We start from the raw sequence: 19,712 nt of genomic DNA on the forward strand, positions 1-19,712 counted from the left end.
AGGGATAAATGGAATCAAGATCAGACAGATCACAGGTTTTCAGAAAATATTCATGGATTAAGGGTAAACACTTGCATACCTCCTCAAAGCATAACAATGCTTTCATCAGACTTTAAATACGACCCCAAGGCTATTTTGAGATTAAACTATTTGATGCACCTAGCTCCATGTGGTTATTAAATACAAATAAGGTGGCACAATAGGCAGTAGGTATAAACAAAAACATAGAATTTTCTACACAGTTCTGGCTGAAGACCCTCAAGGTAGTTAGTGAAGGGCTGCACCGAAAACTTTGCAAATTTAAGTCTACAGTATTTGTCCACCCTAAATACTGCAAGACAAGAAGCAGAAGTTCCATGTGCCAGGCCTACAGTTCAGCCAACAAACCAGAACTCCTCTGGAGTGGCAAAATCTCAGTCTTTCACATCACTGGAGTCCATTTATCAAACTAATTCTGTGATGCATTAGTCTAAGCTTATGAAATCTAAGTACACTGCGAAGCATGGCAGGGCTTAAGTAAGAGCTGGGCTTAAGTAAGAGCCTTAAGCAGGCCAAAAGTAAGAATCTCAACTCAAAGTTATCTGTGTATATCAATAGGCATTATTTTTACTCCCTGCACAATACTTGACTCATCCGGATGAAACAGACTTGACTGCAATGACAATGACATTTATCAGAGCAGACCTTGATTTCACACAGTCACATGAGGTGCTCCTCCTCCCCAAAGCCCCCCAGTTTTGCTACCTTTCATTCTGTACTCAGGCCAGCACCTGTATTGACACAGGAGGCATTTTCAGCTGACTCACACACCCTGAGGGAGTTCATAAAAGCCATATAATCAACTTGTTAATGACTAAGTGCTCTGACATATAAAGGAGTAATTGTAAGTGCAGCACCTGCATACGCTCATCTGCTAATAATAAAACCCATTTGTTTAGCATTTTTCAGTCAAAAATTCGAAAGCACCCTGGGGTTCCTGAACTGTAATGGTCACATTTGTTATCCAGGTGTTACTGGTGGCCTAATTTGGGAAAAGACTGGAATTCAAGTTTCCTAACTGGGACCTCTCCATCTCAATCCTTATTTTATCCAGAGGGACCTAGTAAACTACTTGGGTGTGACAGGTAATTTCCCATGCATTAATTTCACGTCAGTAAAGAGGCTGACACAGTACCCTACTCTTTTACAAGCAAAAATATGCAAGCCAAGGCTGACAGCATGGTGATATTCTGCATGCCATCCAAAAGAAGTGTTTTGTTAAATTAAAATATATTTACTATATAACTCAGTGACTGATTCTGAATTGCAGACACTTCTACTGCAAAAAGATTCCTATGCTACGACTTACGAAAGAAGAAAAAACATGTGATTTTCAGTACAACATGGCATTGGTGTTAAGGCAGACAAGCATCAGCTCCAGCAGAGTTCAGGCCTCTGAACTAGGTGAGACACACGCACCTTCACTAGGCTGCACAAATACATCTGGTAAATTATCAAGACCTCTTTTCTTTCTCTCCCACCTTATGAAACTATCTTCTATTACCTCAAAAATTTGATTTATTGAGGTAAGTGAAAAAAGCTGCCCCAAAATAGCAGAAAGGAGGCAGCATCTACTGATGCAAGTATTAGCCCATAAGGTATGTAGAGGCGCTTTCTGTGCACATAAAGAATTGCTGTGTCCGCATTTGAACACCCTGCCAAGATTAAGACACACACCTTCACATTTCTTGGGGTGCACCTCACAAGCAGAAGACAAGCAAAGGTCTAGTCTAGAAAACTCTGCTTCCATAAGTTTGCAGTACTACATATTGCAGCTGCTCAGCTGTTCACCAGAACACAACAAGAGAGATTACCCTGGCGCTCTGTCCTGCCAGCTGAAAGCAATGCATTGCTTAATGAGCAATGTTTCACATTAACATCTAGAGTTACAAGGATAACCTGTGAAGTGTAAAGGGATCAGAGTCCAATAGTGCATTCCAAATCTTTCCTACTTTTCTGACCTCTGGAACCGTGCTGTATATATAATTTCACTCAGCAACGTTAAAAAAAAGTTGTGCAAACAAAGCAAATTAGAGGGAATATAACCTTATCTCTTCAATACACCCTAGGAAATTGACTAACTGGGATTTTACTGCTGGTTCTACAGCCTCCAGCTGCAACAGTCAAGAAAAATACTGAAAACCTTAATGCTTAGAACTAGTATTTTCCCAACTTACACAGAAATCAAGTGACACACACACACCCCCCTCAGGTGCGACACCTTCTCGAACAAGTACCCAAGCTCCAGACCAAGGACTCTAGAGCTCCAGCTCCATCAGCCCCGTCGCCTACGGCACAAACTTTCCGCAAAAGCCCCCACCGCATGGGTGTCGCGGCTGCGGATCCCCAGAGCGCGGCAGCCACAGGGAGCGCCCCCCAGCCCTACCGCCCTCCCCGCCCGGCCCCGCCGCGGACTGACTTACTGCCGGTGAGCAAGGCGAGGGGCACGGCTATGGCCGTGACGATGACAGCAAACCCCAGGATCCCCAGCAACCACTTCAGGAAGGTCTGCAAGGAGAAGTCCCATCAGGCGGCAGCTGCGGCTGCGCAGGACCCCCAGCACCACCCCGTCCGCTGACCCCCTTCCCTCTCACCCACCTGCATGGTGCGTGTGGAGATCGCACACGCTTACGCCTTTGTGCTTCTGCTGCTGCCCTCGGGTCTTTTCTGCGGGGGGGCTGGAGACGGCAGCCGCTGGCAGGAAGGAAGTACCGCCAGAAGCCGGGGGTTTATGCGAGATCTCGGCTTTCCTGCTGGCTTTGCAGCTTCGTGTGTTGTTCTGCGAGCTGCTTTTTCTCCTTCGGTTCAAACCCTTGGAGCGCGGTGACACGGCTGCACGATAGAAGGGAGGGACCTTTGACACTGAAAAGATTTCTGTAGGAAATCAGATAACGGCCACACAGAGATCCCAGAAGTGAAAAGCCTTCGAACGCTAACGGCAAAGCTCCTAATGCTCTGATAACACCAGCATTTCTTGTAAAGTTTCTGCTCTTTGAACTTTCTCTGGCAAGCAAGTTATGGAAAGACTAATAAAATTGCAGGAAGGGCTGGTATTTATTTATTTGGCACTGGTTGTTGGCATACGAGAGAGGTGGATGTGTAAGTCTGCAAAATGGAATTTTAAATGCCCAGAAAAAGGGAAGCGCAGGATAAAAGTTTAAAATCTAGCTCTGAAGATGACCCTGGTTTATCACATCAGCCAATTCCATCTCCAAGGAGAATTTTAGTATGTGTTGAGGTATTAGGACTAATTAGTGGGAAAGACTGAATATAACCTGGAGATCGAAACTATAAAGCATTTGTTTGAAAAGCTGAGCATCGCTAAGTAGTGTTATGCTCAGCTCACTATTGTGTACCATTCAGCTTGAAGGTAGTGGTTAGTACTACTTTTAAATTTATATGGTGCTAGCTATAGCGATTTACCTTAGAAATACCATTAATTTGCCCTGATAGTGGTTCCATACAGCTCTGTATGTTTACAGTGGCAGATGTAACATGGTGTAAATTCACAGCTAGCTTAATGGTAATTTCTGTGTACTGTTAAGTCCACTCTTATAAAGTAAAATCACAGTGAAATAGAAGTCTTCAACATTAATTTTCAAACTAGTATGCCATATATGCTGTGAGATGCATGACCAGAATTTCAGATTGTTTTATAGCCCCTCTTAAATATCTATCTGTTAGTCTGTGCACTCACTCATTTTACCAACAATAAAAAAAACACCTCCCCATGCCTTGGGGTGAATTTTCCTTTTCCCAGTGAGTGGGAATTGCAACATAATTCAGCCAATCTCTGCTTTATTTTCTAAATACCTAAGTAGTGATCATCCCTGCATCTCGAAGTATAAACCAGTCAAGTTATAATCTCAGTCTTGTGATAAATGGAATGATAAAACGTACCTGAAAGTTCCCAAGCTTTTCATAGCCAAGTTACTTAATAATTGATGTTTTGAGAGATTGTATGCAAGGTTTTAATCCTTCTCAGTGGTTAATTCTAAGAAATAATAATAAAAAAAAACCCTACACTGCCAAATCATATGCCTGACTTCTGCTAGTTTCAGTGGGCAAACAGTTTTTGGTACCTTTGGAAATCTGAGTTCCTGCGCCTAGATCAGAATGTCTAATAATCTGCAGTTCTTCTGACTCTGGTCGTGCCAGAGGGGCTTATGGGACCTAATTCTGTACTCAGAACCACCTGGGTGATCCAGTAGGAGTCAGTTTAGCAGAGTATGTTTTCCATTTAGTTGCAATAGTTCCTGGCAGTAATTCTCTACATCTTGAAAAAAAACTCAAGTTCCTCCTGTCTGATCAAAATAACCATGGTCTCCAAAATGACTTCAGTGGTTGTGCTTGTGGTACTCTGACAGATTGTCTCTTTATGAACCATAAACTGCATGTATGATACATTTACAATATGTTTAAAATAAGATGGAACCCATAACCTAACTCTTTTCTAGATGTAAAACTCGCATCAGGTGCAGAAGGGCATCGCAGCAGTACCATTTTTTATAGCATTCCAGTCAAGACCCCTCATACACACCAGGGCATTTGAGGTTAAAAAGTTATACCAAGTTTGGGTCCTTGACTGGAAGAAAGTTCAATGTTTCTGACGGTGGATGAGACCATAGTCCCATAGGTAATACTGAAACATGATTCCCTTAAGCAGTGCTACTTGCTTGCCTTTATTTGCCAAAATCAAATTCAAGCCCCCTTATTCAAGCAGCAGCACCACAGGCAATGCATTCAACATGATAACTGACAGCTGTTGCTCCATTGCCTGAGGACTTTGAAAACCATGTATTATTTAAAAGGAATCTTCAGGCCAGTGTTCGTGAATTTCTCTACCAATGTACCATTCATGGATGTAAGGCCTAGAATTATATCTCTCCCTTACCAGACCACAAAATTAAAACTAAGACATAAAATAGCAATTCTCTAGAGGCTTTAATGCTGCAGCTATTCTGCTCTCAGCCTGCAGACATGGGTAGCTATTGTCCAGTAAAGACACTTTTTAAATAAGTGACTGGTACTTTTTTTTTCCCTATGTTTGTAACATTAACTGAATTTCATGTAGCACATAAGAAATATCCAGCACATACCTTGTTTTTGATCCCAAATGGACTTTTCTGTGATTTCAGGATGTGTAAGTCCTAGTCCTGTTGAGCTAAAACATGTTTGGAACTTCTGGAACATGCTCAACTTCATATCATTTGTGAAGAAAGGGTGTCTTTTGATTCGTGATCTAGATTGGGACTTAGAGAGGTTAAATATTTTTGCCGTGTTCCAGAAAAGCTGCATAACTTTGAGAAAGTAATTTATACTCTTCTCTTCCTAAAAGCATGTAATTTGTAAAAATGTGGGAAACCAGTATTTTCATAGCTGACAAAGCCATCTTTAGGAGGTGCTCAAAGGCACTGATGACAGACATCGCAAGTAAATGGATTTGTAGCTCAGGAAGCCTGTCCTTCATAGCGCTAAATATTCTGGACATAATGGAATAGGACATTTTAAAGACAGTTGCTCAAATCTGTGGAAATAGAAGAGTTAACTGCACCATTTGAGCCTTGACCATGTGGACCCAACTTTGTGTAACTGAAGTTTTTTTTCCATTCTAGAAGCACTTGGAATGAAACCACTGAGTAAAAGTGGGACTAAATAAATAACAGATATGTGTACATTTTTCTCTCCCCCTTTTTAATTTCCAGTGGTATTTTGGATGCTATATTTGGTTTTGTTCTTTTTTAGTGCAAGGTTCTATTGAGTTTTAATTGTTTCAAGTTGGGATGTTAGAACAGCTTTCTGTTGCTGTGGAGAAGCTGTTCTAGATGCCAAGTTGGATATGATCAGCCCTGATCTGAAATCAGAATATTGGTTCTTGTAGCACTTTGGGAGAATAATCTAATCTTATTTGTCCAGAAATTCTAGACCTCAGTGAAAGTTTCAGATGCCTTTAAAACACAAATGGACACAGGTGCTAATTCTTATTCAACAGCACTCCTGCTTCACATCAACTTCTACTAGGTACTTGCTAAACCCATTGCTTTCACTTAAACCACTTGCTCTTTAGGACCTTTTAATATAGACACCTGGCATAATGCTATTCTAGCAAGGGGAGAAAAGGATGTTTGGGTCGTTATCAGAAGTAAGAGGCGCGTACCAGCACCCATGGCTATTTGGGAGCTGTAGCTACTATCATACACCTGCAAAAACATGCCCTGGCCAGCTGGGAGTATAATAGTTTGGATTGCTGGAAACACTTAAGATGCAAGCCAAATGTTCTGTCACCATGATAAGAAGGCTCAGGCTACAGGAATGTTGTGCTTATAAGTTACTGTACAATGTTGCTGAACACAATACATGGTGAACAAAGCAGTTCTGAGAGGAAGAAGGAAGAAAAGAATACAGTACAGGTTAAAGTGACCCCAGAGCCATTTGAGTTGGCATTACTTGGCAATCTTATGAAATTTGAAGAAATTACATGGCAGTTTCTACTACTATCAAAGTCAAGGCTGTCCTCCTCATTTTGCTGAGAAACCAGAATTTATGCTAGTGAAGAGTACTTGTCTGGGCAGACTTGTTTCCCCCCTCTAGCTTCATCTTATATGATTTCTTTTTTAGCTAAAGATAATTCAAGGTTCACACAGCTCTTTTCTGGGAATCATTATAGAGAAAATGTGACAAAACAAAATGTTGAGTTTGTTTTATCATACCAAACAAACCACTTCCAAGATCTCAGCAACACTAAAATATTAGAGTAAAATGAAACGGAGTGCAAAGAGGCACAAGGAATATACGCATGAAAAGTCAACAGACGAGAAGCTTGAAAAAATTTATTTAAGGCTATCATTTAATATCCTTAAAGCTTAGCCTTTTTATAACAAAGGTTTTAAGAGGGATATTCACTTCTCAGGCATTTGTAACTGCCAGCCCCTTACAAATAACACATACAGTTTATGATTGAATCCTTTGTGTGTAGAAGTCCACTTTTTAGAAAAATAATTTTATCATTAAATATAAATGGAGTTACTTCAGTCCTAATAAATGGAAAATATAAAGATATGGAACTTTCATTTTAAGATGTTAAGATACTCATCCCTTAGACAGTAGGTTTTCCATATATAAACCTTTGGCAACACTAAACTATAGTACAATTATTTCCTGGCATGCAAGGTGACATAGTTTTGTTACACCAAATGCAAATGACAGAATACAGATTTCAGAATCTCTTAATAACTGGCAGTTGCTGCAATGAAGATCTTCATTTGTCCCATTTTTATTCTGCGTTTTTACTGGTATTCTCCCAAAAGGTCCCTGGAAAAAAAGCAGCAGCAATTAGGGCATATTATAAACAACCAAAGATTTATGAAATATGTGTGGAACGTATTTTTTCTGTTTAAGAGTTAGCAGATGTTAGTTGCACAGACCCCTCAATGCCTCTCTGTAATAACAGACTGAAAAAAAATTCCTAAAGGAAAAGCTTTTGGATAGTTTCTAATATATTTTTTTTGTAGTTTATTTCAATGATGATCTATTAACACACACAAAAAAGTATTAAAATATTAATAAAACCTGTATTTTAACTATAGTTTCTAAAGGTTTTCTTTTTGAGACAATATTAGTTGTTTCAGATTTCGAAGATCAACTAATTGTTTTGGGTGCTTCAGTAGTAGTCCAAATATGAAAAGTAATTAATTTTTACAGAGTGGATATCCAACATTTTAAAAGATCTGGGCACTCACATGTGCCTTAAGTTGGCATTGAAATGCTTTGTTAATGTTAACAATTCTTAAATATTAAACTGTTCACAGACCTCACGTAGAAAATGTTGCTTTGCTAAGAGCTTTTGCCTATACACAGGCACACTAAAGCGGAGTTCTTAATTAGTTATCTTTCAGGAACTCAGGTTACAGTACCCCATTGACAATCCACAATTTAAGCCAATGTTTTATATCAAAGTCTTTAAAAAATAATCAATTTGGTGTAATTTTACCCATAAATATTCCTTGATTTCATAATGCCCATGCAAAGGAGAGTTTTTCAGTAATTTAATATGACCTTACTTCTGGTAATATTCAGTGGCAAACCTCTCCTGAAGTTACACAGGAAATTATTATATAGGTTCACTACTGATGGAAAACGCAAGTTATATTTGGAATGAGTTCTGTGTCTTATCCTTGTTAAGCACTGTCTGTAATAGAGTTTGTAACACAGTTAGATACTATGTCAATAGTTTAGAGAAAAAATAGCAGTACTTTCTCTATGTGTAACAAATACATTTAAACCCACAATATATTATGAATGACAATCAAAATTTAGGTACCTTTGGGTAACTTTTGCATTAATCAGCCATTTTAGGAATTCTTTGGCAGCCATGTCATCAAGGACTTTGTTGATATCACTTGTGAAAGTGCCGTCTGCATGTCTTCGGCCCATTTCTTCAGCCACAAGAGCTTTTTCTGGGAAACTTCAAAGGGAAGAAATTAGCAAACAATTTGCATATCGAAATAAAGAAACTGTTTAAAAGGACCTTATGACAGGATTCTAATACACTGCACATTTCCACTGATTTTAAGGAGTTAAGTGTTGAGCCTGATGTTATGGCTCAGTGTAGAATGATGTATATTAGAACATCTTTTGAGGCATTATTTTCATAATAGAATAAAGCATGGAAGTCTCCCTTTACTGTATGAGGACTTCAGGTGAGTCTAAATTCCTCTCTTGCATTTCTGAAAAAGCCATACATGCAAAAATATATGTGTCTGAAATGCCTATGCCAATGCAAAAATGTATGTGTCTTAAATGCCTGTGCCAAGCAGACTAAGCATCAATAAAATTCAGAGTGTATTTACTAAGAATCATTATTTAAGAAATATCACTACTAAAGCATTATAGTCATATTTTCAGACTTTTTTCCATTTTTTTTTCTGTTTTAATTGTATTCTAGTCCTAGTTATATACTTAAAATTATACTGCGTAAGTGTTTAGATATTAAGAACAGCAACTTTTTTGGGGGGGTAAAATAACCCAGTTACAACACCAGTATAAAATCTATATGCTGTACAAAAGCATTTTATATTTGGAATCAGATCCTTATTCTTGCTCTATCCTTTTTTTGACCACTGGAAAACCATTATGCCAAGAACCTGATTCAGAAACTTTTCTCTCTTGTTTCATCTCATTAAAGATACAAATATTTTAATGGGTTCCATTAAGGTGTGCTGATGCTGAAGCACACTGTGCTCTGGAACCAATGACAGGCAAACTGGTTCTTTTCCTGCAATAATTTCAGGGAAGGCTATATACAAGTTTGACCACAAAAAATACTAAGTATTGGAAAGCAGAAGGATGATCTACATTTAATTGTCTAGGTTTCTGAGTGCAGTTCATCACAGCTAGGTTGTATTTCTGTCTTACGGATACTGAAATACCCTATTTCTGCTTATGAAAATAAAGCATGACAGAAAAAGAACTGCAAATCTCAACATCACTATGAAGTGGCACCAGCCTTTCTGTTCTCTCTATATATAGCTGACAGCTGACCTCATTTATTTAACTCTGTGTTTTCAGGAAATCATCATTATTTGCAAAAGTTACTTCTACCTATTTAGTTTTCCTTGACTACAACACACAATCTTGTCTTACAGGTTGTATTTTATTGTTGTTATTATTATTATTTTTATATAATGCAAGAGACTTACATAGTACTTTACAGCTGGTAGAATATATAATCAGAGGATGAACTGAAATCCTTGCCCCGAAGAGCTTACAGTCTAAAGGCACAAATAAGTATGGACCAGGTAAAAAGTGGGGAGTGTCATGTGCATGGTGTAGCTTCCAAAATGCAGAGTTGGAGACAGATGAGATTGAAGGCGATGACATTTTAAGTGTAAGACTATCATGAAAAAAGGTGTAAAGCCATGAGTACATGAAGTGAATAGGCTTGAGCAATCTGCAGTGAGTATGGGAAGAATAAGATATTAATGAAAGAAACCAGAGACACGGGTAGGTCAAAACTGTGGAGCACTGCACCCAGGAAGCTCTGAACTATAGCAGAAGAAGTAGAGGTGTCTTAAAAAAGAACATAATTCATAGTTGTAGGAAGTTGTAGTTATTTTCACAGCAGCAACTTGGGGACACTTTGTGGGGCATGGGGAGAGGGAAAAAGTCATCAGTCACTGCTGGGAATGATCAGCAGCGTATGGACTATAGCTGATGACATTGTAAAAATTTCATCTTGGAAATACTACAGGGGAAAAGATGGACTGTGAAAGGGAAGAGAAAGTAATTTAAGATGATGCTGACTTGAATCAACTCAGTGATAGATGAAGACTCTAAGCAACCTTATGTGAAGGGGCAAGGGTGGTAGGTAGAGGATGTTAGAGATTTAGTTTTAGATATGTTGACCTTTATAACTTTACCTTTTAGACTGTAACAGCATAATGAACAGGTTGTTTTAATCGGTACTGAAACTTAATGTAAAGTGGAAGCCTAACACCCACAGAATATCTTCTTTTACAAAAAAAGAACATGAAGTACAGCAAGAATGATCAAAAATACATCAAGGTTTCATCAGACTTGATTTCTAACCCCAAAAGCAAAGCAAAATTTAGTAATAGGAATGGATTCTTACTCTCTTCTTCCTCGTCCATTCACTAACCAAGCAATGAACTCTTTGGCAGCTTGACCTTCCAAATAAGAGGTGATATCACTGGTATAGGTGCCTTCAGCATGTCTCTCGTATTCAGCATGACGCTTGGAGATTGCATTGCTGAAAGAAGAGCAATACTGTAGGAGCAGGCTGCATGAGGACTTAATTTTTCTTTTAACCTTTATTGAGTTATATTTCTCACCCACCAGACTAGTCTTTCTTATTAGTGAGAGGGTTTTTTTTCGCTTCTCAAATTACTTATTATTTTTTTCTTGGTAATATTACAGTTCTGAGGGCATTGCCTGTGCTGTACAATAGTTTTGTGCAGAGATGCCTGAACTAGTTCTGAACAAATCAAATCAGGTACTGAAAGCAATTATAGCTGCATTGTAATGATCATCTGCTAGATTAATTAGCTATGATCAACAATCTGTATTGTATTATACGGACATACTTTTTGTTATCTCTTGTGTTAACCTAAAAATTTTCATTAAGCCACTCCTACCTTCATCTTCATTATTTCTTAGCCAGTCTGTTGAGACATAATTCCTATCGAATTTACATTTTGAATGTTTTGTGAAAACCCTTTTAATCATCAATCCGGCCAAGTGGTAATCTTGGAACAATGTCAAGCCTATTCACCTTCAGCATAATAGAGAAAGATGATTGGTTTTGCCTTTCTTACACCTCATTGTGCTTCTTCCTCTGGCATAGCGCAAATTATGTCACACTGGCCCTTAGGAGAACAAGCTCCACTTAGAAGTAGATATATAATGGAATATTTTCCACAAGTAACATTTCTATTTCAGAATTTGCTAATTTCTATCCACTTTTCAGGGGCTCTAGGTCTATTATTTTTCTTCTTCTTGGGATTTCACCATTCCTCCTAATTTAGTACCATCTGCACTTTTTATCAGCATGTTAACTAGAGTTGTTTGGAACATTTTAAATGAAACATTAATTTTGTTGAGATATGCTGTTCAATTGAAGCTGAAACATTATTAATTATTATTAATCTTCTCACATGTTTTCTTTTCCTCAACAGATTTTTATTTTTTTCTTTTTCCTTCAGCCTTTCCTGTACCAAGTTTTTCTCTTTAGGTTATTCTCAAATCACTTTTATTACTTGAAATGTCTTTTTCTGGAATCTGTTCTCATTGTGTTGTATTCCTTGAAGCCACTGCACATAACTATAGAACACAGGTACAGGAATAAATAACAAAGAGACATTTCCTCTTTCCTTTTAAAAACCATGATGTCTTTGATAGGTATTTCTTAGATTGCGGTAACACTGTAAATAATACTAGTTGTTTTCTTTCTTGTTTAACAGAAAATTATCTCAGAATCTATTTGTGTAACAAGTTGTGGTGACTAGAATACCTTGAGAGTTGGTCCGGGAATTTGTCATTTTCTTTGGCCTCCTGTCCTTGTTGCCTGTAGTGGAATTCCACAATCATTAGATCATTATTACCAATACATTGCAGAACATGCATAAGCTGATGAGATTTTATTGGTTATTATTTAAATATTATGATAAACGACCGTGACTGATAGAGGAAAATTATAAATAATTTCAGGCTTATGAGTTTAAATTAGTACAATATCTAGAAATTGTTACTTTATACTTTAAAGACTCCCTCAGAGATTTAAAAGCATTAATGTCATAGATTTGTTAATTCTGTGGGCAGATCTCTAGAACAGAGGGCATAGACTTACATCTTTTTACATTATTCTTGCTATCAGTTTGGTAGCTTGTGTTTAATCAAAGAGTATTTTAAAAACATGCTAACTCATGCCTTAAGAGTATACTTGTGGCAATGGTAGAATACCCAGTGGTCAACTTAAACTTAAACCTCAGTTTCCTCTTCACAGTGAAACTCCAGGATTAGAGAATCCATAGATAGGAAAGTTTTATTAAGGCCTAATGGCCCAGACCTTTACGTGATATTTACATATCTTATTCCTAATGAACTTAAGTCACTGAAACAATCTGTCCTGAATAGGCTGAGATAGTCTTTTTAGATGGTGTAAATTCACAGGTAAAATTCACTCAGTTTATCCAAATCCTTTTGATGATTTTGCACATAATGTTAAAATTATATATAAATTTTCCTTAAGTACTTATTTGAGGATTACACGTGGTCTGTGATGGGAAGTTAAAATCAAGAAATTGAATTCAGCTAGATTTTTAGCTGTGTCTGTATATGGACTTCTACAGCAATGTGACCAAAATGCTTACCCATTTCTTTTAGTGCTCATTAACCATTGCACAAAGTCCTGAGCTCGTCTAGTGTCCAAGTACTTGCTGTAATCACTGGTGAATGTGCCTTGTGAGTGACGTTTCACTTCATTCGGCTGTCTCGATTCATCTAATGGTTCAGACTGGGAAGCTTTGAGTGGTCTGTGAAAAGTTTAGTAATTGTTAGTTGTCAATGGTTATAGTACATTCTACAGGTGCGTTGACTTCTCTTAAAAATTCTATTTTAAACTCTCACAAAGTGAAAGCAAGTGACATACTAATCACTAGCTGGCTAGTAAAATGAATTAAGATAGCAGATTTGATACTGCGCAATGAAAAGATCATCTTGGATAACTAAGGCAGCTATTGTTTGTAATACCTGTTTGTAAACTTCTGTGCTATACTTCGCAATATTAAAAACTGGTAGTTTAAATATTGTGTAATAGTATAAAAAAAATCTTTAAGTCATAGTATATTTTGCTTAAAACTATAAGAAAACAAAGTTCAGGCCAAGTGTTTCTAGGAGTTTGATCTAAAGAATTTACCTTGATTTCTCCTCTGTATCCTGAAGAGGATTTTGCCAGCTGCCTTGAACTATCATTAAAAGGAGCCCAGCAACAAAATAAATGCTTTTCATTTTCATTGCCTGTCAAAACAGAAATAAGGCAACAAAGAAAAATGTAATCATCTTTACATCTGTCTGAATAAATTACATTGAAAAGAGACATCTTTAATGCTGATCTAAACTTACAGATATTGAGACCCTGTGAGGATGGGGCCTATGTCCAGTGGATGGAGACTGCAGTGCCTTGGGTAGGCATTCAAAAGATACAGTCTCTGTTCTGGTCTGTATTCTAGACTGCAAGGTGAGCTTAGAGCAATTGTATCCTCACTTTTGCAATATGAGGATAAAGGTCTGTATCCCCTTTGCTCTGTTTTCTGCTGATTGCAAACATTAAATCTCTTTCAATAATATTGTTTTTTTTTTCAAAACTAGGGTATTTGCATTAGTTTTATTTTTTTTCCAGCTCATTCACTAGAGAAAAACAAAGCAAGTCTTTGTCAAGAATACTGTCACATTAGCTGCTCTGCATTCTTCTGGCCCTCCACTCTCCTTTTAAAAGTTTGTTTTGAAATAACAAAAATTGCAGTGCTAGGCTTCTAGACTTAATAATGACTTATTGATAAGTTTGATTTCTTAAAAAACAAACTACCAAGCCACGCACTGGCTTGTGTTCAGTGCTATGTCGTTTTGCTTCTTGCACTATTGACATAATACTTTTATTTCAGCCTAAGGGCTTCCATTATGGAGCTGCATAGGATATAAAAGATATGGGGTGTATACATCGTATTAATGGTCATAAATCGTACCAGAAAATATTGTATCCCAGCTGCAATTCTTACTGTTTCAGGTCATTCTATTGGCTTCGACCATGTAAGAAAAATGGCTACCTTATTATATGTGTTTTCAACATGTGCACTGTAATAACTTGAGTAGTTTCACTGACATTAATGTGAGATTATTCAGAATAAACTAGAGTATTACAGTCTGTACAAATGCTTTTGTGATCCACAGCCAAGCTGTTACCCCTTACTTGCATTAGCGATTCGTTTATTCGTGCAAGTAGTATGGTTATAGATTTTAGTGAATAGTCACCAATAAGGCATTGTCTAATCCCCTAATTATGTGTGCTACCATTTTCATTATTTAATGTAGTATTATTAGTCTGTTCACACATAATGCCCTATAGGAAAAACTGTTGAAAAAAGAAATGCTATTCATTTTAGGGTCAAGAAACCCTGTGCAAAAGGGACTATGAGCAGCTAATGACTGATATACTCAAAAATATTTTAAATAAACAGGAAATGAGAGGAAATCTACTTACAAAATGCATAGGTTGTTAATTTTTAATTATTTTGGATCACTTACATTTATGGAATGGATGTACAGAAAAGGAAGTGAATTTAAAATTTGGGTAGGTACTTTTGACCTTGACAAAGAGGTTGAATATGCCGTTCATTCAATGGCAAATGCACATTCATTGAGTGATGAATAGTAAATATTCATTCTAACTATAAAAGCAGTATGGATCACAATATTAATAAGCTGTAAAGCAACAGAAGTTGCAATGAGTTCACATCAGCAAAATGTCACTAGAAATAATTTCATCATGTACTTGGCCTGATACTTGTGTATTTGAAAAAGCCCTTCTGCCATCCATGACACTTTCCTATGGAATTTTATAGTACAGTCTGAAAAACAAAGGGAGATAGAAAACATGAGTGCATTGAAGTAAAGCAATAGATGGCAAAGTAAGACCCAATCAAAAAGCACCCTCCCCACTAAATGTAATCTCTGCTGAACCCCTCCAGCTCCCCTGGAGGAGTTATTGACTGAAATTCAATGATGTATAAAATAAGGCAGTCTGAGTAAAAACATACCGGTTCTGTATTTTAACGTGTTGTCACAATAGGCTGAATTTAAATACACTGTGGCCTGGAGGAAACTATAAGAAAGTTATGAAGGAATGATGTGTAGGGAAGGTGCAGATTACTTTGTCTTGAGATTTAGAGTTGTCTCTGCACTGAGCAGTGAAAGTGTGTGTGTGTGGGGGGGGGGGGGGGTGTGTTTAGGGTAGAGGTGGCCGTAGATGAGCATCACTGGAAAAATAAACTTCTACATCAAAAACCTTACTGCCCTGGTAGTCTGTCCAGCTTCAGAGCAGGTTTTCAAGAAATCTGTTTCTTCTGTCTATTTAAAAATAACTTAGAGTTGGAGCTGCGAAGCTTGACTGTTGGCAGATATTTTACCAATGGTTAGGAAGAGTGCATTGCTTCTGGTTCTCTGGTAGGCCTAACTTTTAAAGAAATCTTAATGAATAATATATGTTTTACTAGAATAACTCAGTGGCAGTATCAAAATACTTAAAGCAATCAAAACATATTAATCAAATCTTAAAACAGGGAAAATAAATAATTGAATATATTTTTTTGTTGTTGTTTATTGTACTATTAAGCAATGGAATCAATTTCCCTCTCTCCACCAGCAGCCACTGCCAATGTTGCTCGTTTTTTCATCAGTGTGCATGGAGACTCTTTTCTGCCTTCTGTAATGTCTTGATATATGAAATTGTATTTCTACACTTGCGCATATCTTGCTGTAGTACCAAAAAATACTGTAGTGGCCATATAGTTAGTCCTATTGTATCCCTAACTGTAGTACCAAACACTGTTTCATTTGGAGCTCTAATTTGGTGGTGCAACACTGACATCCAATGTCTATCCCAAAGAATGCATAATTTCACATTTCATAGGCTTCCAACAATGGAACAAAAGCTCTCTCTGTTCTTTGGGTGATGACGCAGCTGTGATTATAAAATGGTTTGATTGTAATGTAGTGACCCCCATGCTAGCTGATATGGCTGCCAATGAATTAATTCAGACACCAAATAAGGTTTGGTTATTGCACCATAAATAAGTGAATTTGCCCTGATTAACAGTATGTTAGCAGTTTGGTATAATTTACTTAACCTAAAACACTAAATAAAAACAGTTTACAGCTGCCTGTAGCTTTGTTAAACCTTGATACAGGTTAGACATAAACCTAAGTCATTGAGGGGAAATGAAAGGAAAAGTCTAGTCATTAATCCAGCCTCCTTATAGTAATACCAGATACCAAAGCTATTATTTTGTGAGAAATTTATAATAAACCAAATTCAAAGCCCACTGTAATCAGTAAACAGATCTTTAGTGATTTCAATATATCATGGATCTAACTCTTATGCCTCAGGCCCATACAGCTTCCAGGTGTGAACAATTCCACTGGCTACTCTATGATTTAAAAACACGTTTAAAATTAAGTGCATGTTCAGCTTCTTTGTAAATTTTTTAAAATCAAAATCTGGGGAGATTACTAAAAAGAAAGATGTATAAATAAATGTTTTTTGAAAGCAATACTATTTCAAGAAAGAGAATCCTTATTAATAAAATAAGCATTTTCAAAAGGTATTAAACTTCTGTCAAATATGTTCTTTTAAAAATTAAGAATCAGTTTATTTTCGTCAGTGTTTAGTACTTGCTATTGGTAAACCAAACCACTATCAGCATTTTTTTGACAAGTTAAAGAAGCTACAGTATTTAAAGAAGAAATTGTTATTTTATTCTGAGGAACGCAAACATGTTTTGTAGAGAAAAAGACAATCAGCAAAATAATGTATGCTTAGTTTATTTTAGCTAATCAGTTACTTCCTGATCAGAAGAAAGATCTTATTTGCTCTACATTATTCAGGTCACCAGTAGATACTGCTAATAAAATAAATTTCTATCAACATGAAACTGCAAGTTATTTCTAATTGTAAAGAAATCACTTTTTTCAGGTAGATGTATTTTAGATCTAATTTACCTAAGCATGCTATAATGCCTCATGGAAGCTTCTATATAATATAATGCTTCTAGTCTAAGGAGTTCCATAGTAAGATGGAAGACTTAATTAAACTTTGTAAAGTAATCACAGCAACTACTGAAAGGCTTTAATTTTTACTTTTGTGTTATAAAATTTTCCTTTCAGATTTTAGTGATAAGAAAATAATAGTTGCTTTGAGACAAACTTATCTAAAAGTAGGGCAGTGGAGTGGCATTCTGTAGGGTGATGGAGTGACAATCTATCTTGGACAGTTTTTAATCAGTGACTATACAAACCCACTTAATTTGTTTGCATTCTGCCAATTTAATCCCTGTTGATTCATATTTAGGCAGTATATATAAGGAGTGAATATTTTTAAACTCATGTGCATTAAACATTTCTAGAGAAGATGCTAAAGGAGATAAAAATACAAAACTCAATAATTTATATATCTCACAATTTAAAATCTTACTACAATGCATGTCTTTCATATTGTTATGGTTAATCTTCCTTTCTTCAATTGCTTCAGCAACCCAAACAGTAGATTTCTCTTTTTTGGATCAGTCTCTGTTGAACTAATTGAATACATTAAAAGATTAAAATGATGATGTCATTAACTCCAAACATCAGTGAGGATAACCAAAGAAGAAAACACCAGTTTGCTGAAAGATCCTGCACCTCTGTTGCAAACTTTGGGCAATACAATTCAGATAATGCACTTAGCCTGCTCAAACAGATTGTACTGGTAGTTCTTATCAGTCTTACCTTTTTGTACTTTGAAGTGATATGTAGCAGTTGCAGAAAGAGCTGCTACTCTCTCTTCTGGAACTATGACAAGCCTTGAGGATCCCGAGATCTGCCTAGCTGCCTCTTTTGCACAGACTTATATATATACTGTTCAGCTCTAGTAAGCATTATGAGAGTGCATCATTGCTGACAGTTTCCTTGTTCAACTTTAAAAAAAAAGTCATCATATTTGCTATTCATTTCGTTTGATAATTTTACAAGCAATTTCACACATTCATTCTGCTTACTTTATGACATCAATGCTAACATGGATTTGCAAAAGGAGTGAGGTAGCTATGTCCAAAGAAATAAATATCAAACAGAAGGGCATTAGGATGACAAACAGTAGGCTTAAGGTGCCTGGAATTAAGGCAGCAATTTCTCCAAATTCTGATTTGACACATTTAACATTTAGAATCCCAGTCCTGTTGATATCAATAGCATCAACTTTTAAATCAATTTTAAATCAAGGTTTATAAATTTAATGCACAGTTAACAATAACCAACATAACTCCCCCAAAGCCCTTGAATGATTCTTCAAGTAATCTCATACAAATATAACGAACATGAAGAGATGTGAAGTACTGCAGTGATGTCTACCCACTATGCAAAGCCTGGCACAGGTCAAATCTAACAAAAATGTCTGATTACCCTTAGATGTAAAATTCCAATTTCGCAAATTCTACTGTATAAAAATTAATGTCCACTTGAGAATTATTCATTATAAATTGAGTTTCATACTACAGATTTATGCAAGACAAGCCTTTTGCTCTAGTCTCCATTCTCTACAAGGACAAAAATATCTAAAAACCAAAACAGATTTGAGCTTTGTGGCTGTGTAGGTTCTATGCAACTATTATCAGGGTCCTAAACCATTCAGTCATAGGGACAATTTCATAGCTGTGATGGGGCAGCACTGTTCAGTCATGTGGTGACCACAGGGAGGAGAGATTGACACAAAATTTGTCAATGGTTCTGGCAGATGAAAAAATCTGCCAGTCAGAAATACGGGTCTTTTATCCTGTGTATGAAGCAATAAGTGAGATACCCCCCTTCAAGAAATTCCTGGAGAGGTTTTCCTTTACAGACTTTTTCATACATTTAAAATGCAAAAGGGCACAAACCCTGAAATATTATTATTACATATGTAAGGCAGTCCAGGAGACAGATAAAATATGAAGGACTCCATCTTCAGTCCTGCTCAGTAGAGGAAAGGGTCTGGAATCACAGTGAACATCTCCCTGAATGTTAATGACAGCCTGTGCTCCAGTCTGGTGTGGTCTATAGTCTAAGTTGTGGCAAAAAGCATGCATATTACAACAAACCCTTTTATTTCCCCTAACACTGCTCCATGAAGCCAGCAAAGAATATTCAGTCAGGGAATTTTCTGCTGGCTTACCACAGCCTGATTGGCATAGCGCATATGATGCAATTGAGGCAGCTTGTACATGTAATAATCCTAGTAGTAGAGTGGCAAACAAAATTTAGTGGATCCTTCCTATAGCTCTATCCTAAATTCCTCGCTGTAGTAATACAATATTTGTTTAGGGAGACACTGTCTCACTACACAGTCCAACAAATAATTTTTAAATATTTTT

The 19,712-nt window shown here is 36.9% G+C and overlaps 2 protein-coding genes across 5 annotated transcripts in view; both read right to left on the reverse strand.

The window, feature by feature from the left end:
- Nucleotides 1-4,665, reverse strand: part of LOC133265130 (dipeptidyl peptidase 4-like) — a 42,657-nt gene extending 37,992 nt beyond the window's left edge. Inside the window, exons 1-3 of the mRNA XM_061445789.1 lie at nt 4,608-4,665; nt 2,638-2,871; nt 2,463-2,555 (exon numbers count right to left, since the gene is read on the reverse strand). Of these exons, the coding sequence (XP_061301773.1) occupies nt 2,463-2,555; nt 2,638-2,871; nt 4,608-4,665 (385 nt within the window). The remainder of the gene's footprint in view (nt 1-2,462; nt 2,556-2,637; nt 2,872-4,607) is intronic.
- Nucleotides 4,666-6,854: 2,189 nt separating this feature from the next.
- GCG (glucagon) lies at nt 6,855-18,249 on the reverse strand. Of its 4 annotated transcripts, XM_061451827.1 has the most exons (8): nt 18,094-18,182; nt 15,104-15,179; nt 13,472-13,572; nt 12,927-13,088; nt 12,068-12,121; nt 10,670-10,807; nt 8,360-8,503; nt 6,855-7,350 (listed from the first exon to the last, which is right to left on the reverse strand). In XM_061451827.1, the coding sequence occupies exons 2-8, from the start codon at nt 15,146-15,148 to the stop codon at nt 7,326-7,328; spliced, it is 669 nt and encodes a 222-aa protein (XP_061307811.1). In that variant the 5' UTR covers nt 15,149-15,179; nt 18,094-18,182; the 3' UTR covers nt 6,855-7,325. The 4 variants fall into 4 exon arrangements, with proteins under 4 accessions (XP_061307811.1, XP_061307819.1, XP_061307836.1 ...); XM_061451835.1 differs by lacking the exon at nt 15,104-15,179 and having other exon boundaries at nt 18,094-18,249; XM_061451852.1 differs by lacking the exon at nt 12,068-12,121 and having other exon boundaries at nt 18,094-18,199.
- Between the last annotated feature and the right edge of the window lie 1,463 nt (nt 18,250-19,712).

The sequence above is a fragment of the Pezoporus flaviventris genome, unplaced genomic scaffold (genome assembly GCF_033815535.1).
Source record: "Pezoporus flaviventris isolate CSIRO_AGI_PZ_B2104156 unplaced genomic scaffold, CSIRO_AGI_Pfla_v1 ptg000001l, whole genome shotgun sequence".
NCBI classification, from domain to species: Eukaryota; Metazoa; Chordata; class Aves; order Psittaciformes; family Psittacidae; genus Pezoporus; species Pezoporus flaviventris.

What these genes read in the sequence shown, in the direction of transcription:
- GCG (XM_061451827.1), bottom strand. Translation starts at nt 15,148, where the DNA reads ATGGATGGCAGAAGGGCTTTTTCAAATACACAAGTATCAGGCCAA. An exon ending in ATGAGCACTAAAAGAAATGG is followed by an intron (nt 12,122 to 12,926) that starts GTAAGCATTTTG and finishes ATTCCACTACAG; the next exon opens with GCAACAAGGACAGGAGGCCA. An exon ending in AATGGACGAGGAAGAAGAGA is followed by an intron (nt 8,504 to 10,669) that starts GTAAGAATCCAT and finishes TTCCCTTTGAAG; the next exon opens with TTTCCCAGAAAAAGCTCTTG.